Source organism: Halyomorpha halys, unplaced genomic scaffold (assembly GCF_000696795.3).
Source record: "Halyomorpha halys isolate HHAL.00 unplaced genomic scaffold, Hhal_1.1 Scaffold1156.1, whole genome shotgun sequence".
NCBI classification, from domain to species: Eukaryota; Metazoa; Arthropoda; class Insecta; order Hemiptera; family Pentatomidae; genus Halyomorpha; species Halyomorpha halys.
The window spans coordinates 13838-25927 of NW_027105369.1; the positions used below are offsets into that span (position 1 = coordinate 13838).

Consider the following 12090-nt stretch of genomic DNA (forward strand, 5'->3'; position numbering starts at 1 on the left):
ATTGTTATTAGATATTTTTTTAAATATATTGTTTATAGTTATAAAAAATGTATCTGTACTAAATTGGATCTTCCATGTTGTTTTGGCACCGACCGATGTCATCTGGTCGGACCTTATTGGATGTACTGTTTTGAAAAAAAAAAATATCGTTGAATGTATTTAATGTGTTATTTTAGGAATGGGGTATGCAAATAGACAAGATGATTTCGGAACCTTCATTCACCTCAAGATTAAAAGAGTCCCATGAAATTGAATTTTTTGAAGCTCTCATGTCATTTTGAATTTAGTTGCAATTCGAAGGGGAGCTGCTGTTTACCTTGAAATTATAACTTAAAGCGTTTACCAGTTATGTTAGCGGGCAATGACGGTTACTGAGAAACCAGTTTTGTATGATTAAATGATTTAATCTAAATTTATGATTAAATTACACTAACACACGGGAAAAACACTTCGTTAATTCATTTTAAAAGTTATAGAGTAAATATTAATATTACACCTAGTTATACACTTTCTTGTGCAGAAAGATGAGGAGTTTCATAAAAGCAATTTTTAAATGAATGTAATAAACAAATATGCATCAGGTTGTAAATGGTTTTCGCCTCAATGTTTAAGTATAAAAAAACTAGGACGAATAATTTATTAATCTCTAAACATCATTCCAAGTTTGGTAACGCATGTTGCTCATAGGTAAAATAAAATAAAATTTATTTCTTATTGGTAATACTTACAGACTTGAAGGTCTCGACGTCCAATGGGAACAAACTTACAGCAACTATTTTGGTAGGAACTTTAGCTTTAATGAGTATCATCCTCAGCCATTCCTTGTAAATGTTACCAGGCAGTGCGTAGACATGAGTCCCTTCAATCATAGCCTCTAACGAGTCACTCTGAGAAAAAAAAAACAATATTTTCTTGTTCTATATTTGTATTAATTTATGTTTCTATTTTTCTAATTCTCAAGTTACGTGTCGTTCACCTCGTAAAGTATAAGATTTCCGAGCCTGCACGTGATCAACAACTCCACCATCAACCCCAAGACATAGAAGCCACAAAAAATTACTTTCACAATTCCTCCAACCACCTGCAATTATTTAATTGTATTATAAAAATAGCACAAACCTAACTCAAATAATTTCATTATTTTTTTTTAATTCAGACATCTATCATTTCTCATTTACTTTTATATATTTATTTACATAAATTTAATATTTTTTTAATTTTATTTATTAAACAATAAATTTATTAAAACTTAATAAATTAATTTTAAAAAATGTATTAAACAAGTACAGTACGGTGGAATGACAAAAACGTGATCGAAACTTCGACTTTTCCCAATTAAACTAAAAATATCATTGACGAGTAAACAATTTAAAAAGATAGAAATTTTAGAAGTGTATGTGATACAAAAGTAAAAATATTCACATAAAAATGTTTTTATTTTTTTCATTTATTTTATGATTCAAACATGGAAAATTCAACTTGAAAAATCAGAAACTAATAAATTACAATAAGAAACTTTTTAATACCTAAAAGATTTGTGAAAAGAAAAAGATATATTTAATTGTAATTGTTAATTTAATTCGCTATTCTTATCTTCTGCACAAATAAATTTCCTTCTGAGATTTTTGTCGACGATTTCATTGACTGATAGATCGTCCCACATTCGCCTATACATGCATACAGTATTTGAAATAAATAAAATCCCTAGTGTTATCTGGAAAATAATTGAAAGCTATCTGAGTTTAAATTTATTTATTTTTATTTTATTTTTTATAATTTCCAAAAAATGTGGTTTGAATATTATCGATTAAAAATGGAAATTTGAACTAAAAGAATTTGTAATTAATAAAATATGTAAACTGATATAAAAACAATGAAATATTTAAAATAAAAGTTAATTAATTACTTCTAGTTAGCGTCACCATCTATACAAAACTCTATTCTATACTTACTGAAATCTCAATTTTTAAACTAGTTATTTTAATCTTTTTTTTTAGTATTAGAAAACAAGAAAATAATTATAATTATTTTTTTATCATATAGCAATGTTATAGTATGATGAAATTATTGTTTGTTCCTAATGGACTTAAACTATATGTACTTCACAGATTCATAATGACTCATTAAAATACTTTATCTGATGACTGAGAAGAACTTTTTAATTTATTGAAAAATTCATGATACATTTAGTTTACTTGTTTAATTATATTATTTGTATCCCCATGTAAAGAATTCTAGGTATTAAAAATAACTGAATCGTTACTTAGAAAGCTTTAATTATCCTATTAAATTCTTTTTATCATCCTTTGTTGATTTTTAGTTTAATAAATACAATTTAAAAATGCTGTATGTATAATCCTATAATTGCCACTACTTACCCTTATTTTTATCTTCTATGATCCTTATTCACGAATCTAACATTCTTCAAGACTTTATGATTCCGATCGGAAAAAACTCTTTAAAACAGCGGGAGAAGCTAAAAATAAACGTGTAAGACACTACTAAACATCACGTGACAAAGTTCGTGAACAAAGAGAAATATGGATTTGTTGAATCATTAGATTTTGAGTTCAGATCTCTATTAGGATTCTTTGGGCCTTACAAAAGTATGTCCTTAAGTCCTTTATTAGTCTAAGATTAAGTCCTTTAATTGTAAAGATTCATTAAGGAATTCAATTTATTTTTTAAATAAACACTTTTCATTGCCGTTATATTCAAAATAATTTTAAAATTAGTGTAAAAAATTGTTTGACGTACAAAAAAACAAATTAAAATATTATTCATAATTTTTTAGATAAAAAATAAGATTTGTTTTTAGACATGAAACACTAATATTTTTCAAAGTTTTAATAAATTAATAATCACATCACTTCAGATATGTTTTTACCTACAGTTTTGAGCAAACAAACATTTTTATTTTTCAAAATATAGCTCAATGTGCTAACAATTGAAGCAGTAATAATATTTCTCAGAATATACGTTTTAAAGGATGTAAAGATTTCGATCACGTTACCCAGGTTTCAGCCACACTGTGTGACGTTGAGTACTTACATTAGCCACAACAAAAGCGCTCATACACAGAATGCTTCCCGTAAAGACGAATTGGACGAAGAGCGATATAGAATAAACATCTTGTAGATCTCTTGCTAGTCTGTAATTAATAAAATACAATTTATAATATTTGTAAGATAAACCTTACAGTTAGATAAACTATCGGTATTAAATATATTATTGTTACTTCTGAATTCATTTATATATTGTAATTAATATTCAATTGACACCCCCTATTTTCGAGAGGGGATTTTGAAAATTTCAAAATATAACACCTTGAGTCTTAATTATGGAGAATAAAATTTCTGTTTAAAGCAAAGTTGGCTTTTGTAACTTTCCAGTTCTTCACCAGTGCACTGAACTCCCCTGGAGTTCCCAAATAAAACGCTTATTTTCAATCAATGATTTTGGGAGAAAATACAATTTTTTCCTATCTGACAAGCCCTAAGAATCAAATCGCCAAATACCTCATACAATTAATTAAAGTTTTGGACGAGCAGATTTTTTTTTTAATTTCAATTTATTTATTGAAATTTCAAATGTATTAAAAATATATTCAACAAGTAAATTTTATGTTAGTTATCCAATGGCATGATACAGGTATTTTAAAGAATCTACGTAATGATAGAATTCGAAGCGAGCGGAAAATTAAACCACTAAAGATAAAATCGTATTTAATTTATAATCTTAAACACTTTCTTGAGACTGGTAAATTTTTTTAAAATAAATAATTTAATTTCTATCCATTTTAGTCTCAAAACATTTTTATTTCATTTATAAGTCCGACGTTTCGGCCAATCCGGCCATCCTCAGGGACAATCTTAATAAAATTTTGGAATTATATAATTAACTCTAACTCCATGCAGGCTATTCTGTCCAGGTCAAAACAACAATTTCTAATTAGTCAATATTCACATTAAAACCAAAATTAAAATCATTTATCAGTCACTATTTGTTAAAACTTGATCAAGGTTGTGTTAAAGTAATAGTTACAGATAAAGAGAAGAAATATTAAAGAAAGTATCAATTAAGAGATGAAAATGGATAATAATAAAATCAAATGAAAATGAACGAGACAGAATTCATACCTGTTTTGACGGAAGTCAAAGTCAGAGTTAACCGTTTGTATTAGATGTGGGGATGGCAGTTAAGTACGTCACATTTGAAAATAATTTTAAAGTAAACAATGTAAAAAATATCAAAATTAGGAAAACAATAAATGATAATATACATAATAAAAGGGGAGAAGAAATATTTAAAAAATACATATATATAAACTTTTAAAAAATTAATAAATAAATTAAAAAATTAAACTTTTAACTAAACAGAAAAACTAAGAAGAAATAAAGTTAAAATAATAACCTTTAATTTTTCTAATTAAATTTTACGTTTCATTGTATTCCCTTGTTATTTTCCACTAATTTTTTTTGTTTGTACTAATGTTAAGTGTTTGTATCTTTTTTAGCCCTGACGAAGCCCTGCAACCTGGGGCAAAACGTTGGCTCAAATAAAAATAGTACACCAATTTACTATTTGAGTCCGCACCCGGACCAAATTCCATTTATTATAATTTATTTTATTTTTACAGTTATCATTAATTCTTAATTAAAATTTGCTTTAAGTTTATCAATATTCATTTGACATTTCCATTTTTTTACAGATTGAAAATCCCTTTCGAATGTACACCCTAAGTTATTATATAATTTTATCTATTCTTTAAATCACCTTCTTGTCTTGTATTTTCTGCTATTCTAATTTTTTTTTTTAATAAACGGCATTTATCATAAATACCAAACTCATAGTTTTTATATTTATTTATCTATTGTTTACATTTATATATAATATATATAGAAATCTATTTCATATGGGTTATCGATTCCATTGTTCAACATTTCACCGAATGATGCTCTCTGGAGGAAGCATTGGGCCGATACAGGAAATAGAATGTATTGAATGGGTCGAGCGATATCAGCTATCTGTTCCCAGAAAAAGACATTCGTATATGTCTTGTATATGTATATGTTTCGTATATGGGACTCCCACTTTAATGGAAATATCATTATAAATGAAAGTGGATAACATTTTTTGAATATAAAGTTATGATAAAGGAGGAAGGTATATTATTTTTTCATCTAGCTGTGTGAGGTACTCTTAACATCAAAATCCAAGAACTGAGATACCTAGAAATAGAAGGGGCTATGTACACTCCAAAATATAATCTCCAACAAAAAAAATTGAACCTTATTTTCTTAAAATTTATTATTTGTAACATAACCCCTTCAAATAGTACCTATTAAAGGTTGAAACACCGATTCGTTTTTAAAACGATAAATTGATTTTTGTACTTTTTCGGAGTTTCAAAGAATCGGAGGTGCATCGATTTCTAATGGTCTTGTTCAATTTAAAATGTATTTTTACCTATATAGTTTTATTGCTGGAATTTAATGCCACTACGCTAATAAAAATGCTACTTTGGAGTCAATTGATTGGTCAAAGAATCTATATAACTTCTGTCGTCAGCGGGTATGTATAGCTCCTGCCCCGTATCTACTTCTAAGTCAATAGATTTGATTTAAATAGAATTTTTTTTTTTAATATTCACTCAAATAGGGTTAGTTAGTAAAAGAGTTTTTTATATTAACAGTTTTTGAAAATGATTTTTTCTGATCTGAAATAAACGATTGAATATAATTATATTGATTGTGGAATTATTTTAATTGTTTTTTCACGGATATTCCTTAATTGCATTAACAAGAGAATTATATGATTTTTTGAACTGTTTCAGATTGATCTTAAGGTTACTATTAAAAATTTAACTATAATAATATAAAAGTTTTTTACAATTATATTAGTTAATTAAGGGTTACCAGCATATTTGATTTGAATTGAAGCGTTAAATATAAGAAGATTTTATTAGAAGTGAGCTTTAACACAGGATCATTTAATTTACTTGATTTAAGACCCATTTAACCTTTTATTTTCATGTACCTAATAAAAACACCTTTTTTCATTAAAATTGTATTTGAACGTTATTTAAACTATTTAACCCAGTCAAATTAAACACTTTACCTAACATAAACAAATAAATTAATAAAAAAGTGTTCTGTTTTATATTGTTCAGTAATAGCAGTACGTTAGGTGCAAAAATGGTCCCGCGAGTTTGAGATGGAGGGAACCTGAATATGGTAAAAATCGTATGAATGCTGTAAAATGTATTTTATTAGTTGTTGGCTGATATCTTTTATTAGTTTTGTTAACTTTAATATTAAAATTATAATAGAATAAATAGAATTATTAGGTTTAGTGAAATTGGCTCTATACTAAATTAAAGTGCATTAAATTATTTACAAAAATGTCCATATTCCTTTTTTTTTCTAAAACATGTTAGTGATATACGGAAGGACGGATATTAATCGCATTGCATAAAATGTCGCACTGTTTTCAGTTATTATTAGTAAGGATAAGAAGATTTTTTCTTATTACTAATGAGAAATCTGTTTGTTGACTTCCACTCTCTCAGGCCATAGGATGGGTTATAACAAATAAAACATCATTTTTTATTTTGAGGTCTTTATGTAATTTTAAGGAATGCAAATATTTAGCTACTTATCTCGCCCTATATCTCAGAAACTGTATTGTTTAGAAAATACTATTCTGAGTAGAAGTAGCTTGTTGTTTTTTTTTTTAATGTTTGGGTCTTGCATTTTTTTTTTTGTTTCATTTAAATGGATTAATTATACATACGTCACTAACCATCAATCAATTGTTATAACGCTGTCTAATATAATGCAGGTTTATTATTTAAATTAATTATTCAATTATACCAGTAAATGACAAACAAAAAAAAAATATTTCTGAATTATTATGTCAAGCTTAAAAAAAATATCTGGGGTGTATACTTTCCCTATCGTTTTGGATGCAGTCTTGTAAAAAGTTTTACAGTATTTTAGTTAAAATTGCTCCGATTAAGATTTTTTGTTTTTCTTTTCAGCGTAGACTATCTAATTCTCTTTTAAACCAGCATCTAAAGTGTTATGGGAGACACATAGTTTTTGAACTATTAAATAATTAATATCAAGATAAGCTATGGAATACTAATATATTTTTATTATTGTTTTTAAGGCAACCCTATTATAGTGTTTATTAATATCTAAACGCCACGAAAGTAGTCCTGTAGTCCTCATATCTACTCCTGTACCTATATCGAAAACTGAATCTATAAGAGATCAACTTATATCTACAAGATTAAAGATCAGGCACAAACAAAAGACTATTTCTAAAGATTGTTCTAAACTCAAGTTCGCCATACTCACTCTTCTTTATCGATCCGAATTTCTAATCCGAAGGATTAAAACTGAATCCTGGTTTATAATTATGGCCATAATTTATTTAAATGATATAATCAAATATATTTTGATCTTTTTTATAAAATGTAATGAAACTGAAAATGGCTTGTATTTGAATAAAAAATTTAATTTTCACAAATAAACAATTACCTTTAAAAGATTCTAAGCTTTACCAGTGACATTTTGAATCCGGATTTTATTTGATTTATTTTTAATGGTTTTTAAAGATCATCTTTATAATACTATTAAATCATCTTAAAATCTAACCTAAAATAAACTCAATCATAACCATTAAAATGTATATATATATAAATTAATCTTTTTTTTAAATATTGTTTTCATAAAACTAAAACCTTGAAGACTGTTGATGATTCTTGACCCATTGTTTCAGCTCAGCTAAAACTGTTTGGTTTGATTCTTCCTTTGACATCAGGGTACCATCATGAGACTCGAAAGTAGCAACTCCTTTCACATCAACCTTGGCTGTGCTGAGGATTCGATAAAGCTCTCTGGATAGGTGCTTTGTCAGGGCGAGCTGCCGGCAAGCAAAAGTGTTGAACATGTTCTCGAATAGCAGTGAGCTCAATGTTGAATGAAAAGCTGCTGTACTCTGAAAAAAACAGAGAAAACAAAAGACAAAAATATATTCGGCAGGATCAAAAGGATAAATCGCAGGGACGCCCAGATCCCTAGGGCCTCCTGTGATGGCTATTACAGCGGGGAGCAGGCCTACCGTCACCATCGGCACAGCAGTGAACAGAAACATGATCCTGGGAATGCTCCTGATTATCTTGCCGTACTTCTGGACGTCCGCCTTCAATTCTGGAGAGTCGGGGTACAGCGAAAGGTAACGTTCTGTCAAATCCTTGTACTTATCGCTATTGAGATACATGTCTATTCTCCGAATGATCGCCAGCGTGCCAGCAGTTATCGGGAAGCCAGTGAAGCACCTTACTTCGACTGGCACTCCAGGAGAAAAGCAGACTAGCCCGGCAGTCAGTACGTTCGTGAAGAGAGATATGTTGATGAAGGTGACGTTGGCCGAGTAGAGGTGACCGTACCACTTCCCTCGGCCAGGCTGGTCCAGTGGGCCCCTCATCCCGGTGAAGAGTGACATTAAGACGTCGAACCCAGACAGGGAGGCTCCCACTTCGAGGTCCATCGTACCAATGGCTCCTCTCACTGCTCTCCTATTCATAAAGTGCCAGCCAACATAAAATATTCCATCCAGTATTAAAGCTTAGCTATCCCTTCTAATTATCGTTTTGAAATGGCCTTCATCATACGTCTTGATTAAAGAGTGCCAATGAACAAGAATCATTTTATAATGTCATCATCATTTATGCCCTTGATTGCCCGGCTTACGCAATATTACAAAAGAATAAGTAAGCACTTAATCAGGCATAGGCTAGTATTTTATTTAAAGGTAATTAGTAGTGTAAATCTTGACAATTAGTAGCTTAGCCTGATTTGCATTACTATGACATGATCCGGTTCAAATATGATCATCAGGAACAATGCGGTCATATTTCACTGTAAACAGTCGAGAAACGTTGATTGAAATTGATGAATGTATGAGCTTCATCGTTTACAATTGAATATTCATGAAAATCATTACAAATGAAAATTCTCGCTTCCATAATGTTATAATTTAACTACTGAAAATGTCAGACTGGTTTAATAGCAGTACTTTGCTACCGAATGTAAGATTATCATGACTCAGAAGAGCATAATCTTTCATTTTATTTTTTCAAAGTACATAAATCTTTAAATGAAAAGGCGAAACATAGGCTTGGTTATATGTTTAACGTTTATTTCTAATAAAAAAGTACAATCTAAGCTAAAGCACTTCTCGAAATGTTTTGCTTCTTGATGTAGGATGTTGGCGGTCTGCTTAACTAACTGACTGATGAAAATCAAATCTACACCCCATCCAGAATATAGGTGAACCTAATATAAGTACATAAATTTATCAAAAATTATTTTAAAATTTACGATTTTATTTATTTACATAATTTATGAAATTTAATGAAACTATTTTTTCATTAAAAATTTAAGCTAATTTTCATGAATCTCATCTCAAATTATTGCATACAAATTTTGGCTGTATTGTTTAAATTTTATTTAACATAAATGAATTAAAATTAAGCCGTATAGCTTCAGCTAGTTGGTTGCCAGCCTAATTGTTGTCTTCATAAATCCTATTTCATTGATCGCCTTGAGTACTTCGTTCAGTTTTACGAATATTTCTTCATTTTTGATTTATTTTAATTTTTCTAATTCAAGAAATATTTTTCAACTTCAATAAAGCAGCCCGTAATTTATAATCACTAGTAATTAAGTATAATCGATTACTTTTTTTTAGAAGGTGGAAAAAAAAGAACGATAAAGACAATTTATCAAAACTTATGAATGGTTTTGAATTCAGTACTTAATAGGCAAATACTTGATTCTGCCACAATGTTTAATATATGAGTTTTCCCAAAGCCCATTGAAGGTTAAGAACCTACTGTATAGGGGTGTAAAATATTTTACACATGTTTATAATTTTTTTTAAATATTACTAATATCGCATACCATATTTCCTCCGCATGTATTTAATAGTTATTATACTCAAATAGTTGTTTATTTTGTTTTTTCTTGTATGATAAGAACAAAATATTACTTATCGTATTAAATGAGATGAAAGTGTGAAAAACATAAAAACCAAAAGTAGCTTCTAGTAAAGGACACCAAAAAAAAAGAATTGTCTAGAACCATGCATTCAAAATAGGTTTTAATGTCTTTTGAACCCCTTTAATACGAATTTTCATTGACTAAACAATTAGAAATTTCTGGTCTTAATTTTAGGATATTTTTTTTCTGCCGATATTCCGAAACTCCTCATAATGTTATACAAATTCAACGTACCTACAAGCTGAATTCCCGCTTCATCGACCCATATGAATATCTTTTAAATTTTATACCTTTTTATGGGAGAAAAAGCAGTTCCAAATCAAGCATTATTTCTCAAGTTTAGCTTTACACGGTTTTAATTTGTTAACGAAGGCCCAATTTGTTTTAATATAATAATGATAACAGAAATAAATAATAATGATAACAGAAATAAATAAATAATAAAGATAACATAAATAAATAAATAATGATGATAACAGAAATAAATAAATAATAATGATAACAGAAATAAATAAATAATAACGATAACAGAAATAAATAAATAATAAAAATAACGGAAATAAATAATAATGATAACATTAGAAATAAATAAATTGACTATTTAAATATGATGATGCATTTATATCACAAACAGCAAAAAAACCCTTCCTATATAGTATGAACTGCAACATTTTCCGATATTTCCGATTTTAGGCGAAATTTGCACATTTTCCTAAACTTTAATGAAAAATAATTATTCATGTAGTATTAACTATTTTTGTTTTATTAAATTCTAAATAAACAGTGTAAAACGGGCCTATAAAATACGAATAATTTATTTATTTCATATAAATTTAATTACAGTTAACTAATTAACACTTGATCAGTTTAAGTTTTGAGTATTTTTTTTTTTTGCGCATACACACATTATTTCATATTTATTCTGTTTATTAGAATTGAATAAAAAATTAATAACAAATACTGGAACTTTTTTCCCAAAGTTTATCTCTCTATATTTATCTATAGTTACCAATATTTTTGGATATCCACCATTTTTTCGAAAAACCATTAAGCCTGAAAATTCTGCCATGTCCTGAAGGGTCAAATAATTAAACTTATCTCAAATTTAATCTGCATGGTTTTTTGTAGAATATATTTCTTAAAATAAGGTGGAAGAACTGTAAGTGGAAAGTAATTCTCGTAGAGAGTTTATTTTGTTTCCAAATCGTAGCAGATTTTACGTACTTATAAAAAGAAACCACAAATCATTCTGTCAGACGCCTAGTTTTTGAATTATTTAATAACAATTAAAAAATTCCTAATTAGGATTAAAATCCGAAATAGTTTATTGTAACCTCTTTTTTTTTTTTTTTTTTCTTACCTGCTCGGGGAAAGAAATAGGCATTTACAAATATATATATACATATACCGGCTAATTCATTTTCTTGTTTTGCCGGGATGGCACTATAAGAATGGTTGCCGGGTCCGCTGAAGGCGGTGTCAACAATGATGACATATGTTTTCCTGGATTGTAGCCTCTATAAAAGCAAACTTTATCTGGTATAACCAGTCTTTTATTAGTTACGAGAATTAAAAAACTTAATATCCAGAACCCTTACACAAATTTCGGGTTTACCAGTGTGATTTAAATACTTGTAAAGTTTGGTATATTCCAGTATCTTAAAATGTATCAATAAGAGAAATTATTCTAGAAGAGTTCTATCTTCATATCCCTTTCAAAGAAGGAAAGAGGCCGAAATTAAAACGATAAATTTTCATAAAAGCTTGTAGAAGATGTTAGAGTAAAACTCGGTTTTAGCCTATCTTAATAATCTCATTTGAGCGGCTTAGAAACTTCAAGCTGTTATACGGAAACAAATATTCTCTTTATAACAAAAAACGATTTTTTCTTTCTTTTTTTTTTAATGGTGGTTTCAGCACTATGCAAATTTTCTAAAAGTTTCATTTAATTTATTCTACGATCCTAGTTTTAGTCCTAGAGATCTTGTTAATTTTCAAAACAACTAAGCACGTTTAT

At 28.3% G+C, this 12090-nt stretch overlaps 1 protein-coding gene across 1 annotated transcript in view; it reads right to left on the reverse strand.

Annotated features, from left to right (window-relative positions):
* The window catches only part of LOC136796585 (odorant receptor 10-like), a 13314-nt gene extending 4656 nt beyond the window's left edge, over positions 1-8658 (reverse strand). Inside the window, exons 1-4 of the mRNA XM_067050688.1 lie at positions 7751-8658; positions 3052-3151; positions 977-1081; positions 729-887 (exon numbers count right to left, since the gene is read on the reverse strand). Coding sequence (XP_066906789.1) covers positions 729-887; positions 977-1081; positions 3052-3151; positions 7751-8595 — 1209 coding nt within the window. The 5' untranslated portion in view covers positions 8596-8658. The remainder of the gene's footprint in view (positions 1-728; positions 888-976; positions 1082-3051; positions 3152-7750) is intronic.
* Positions 8659-12090: the final 3432 nt, after the last annotated feature.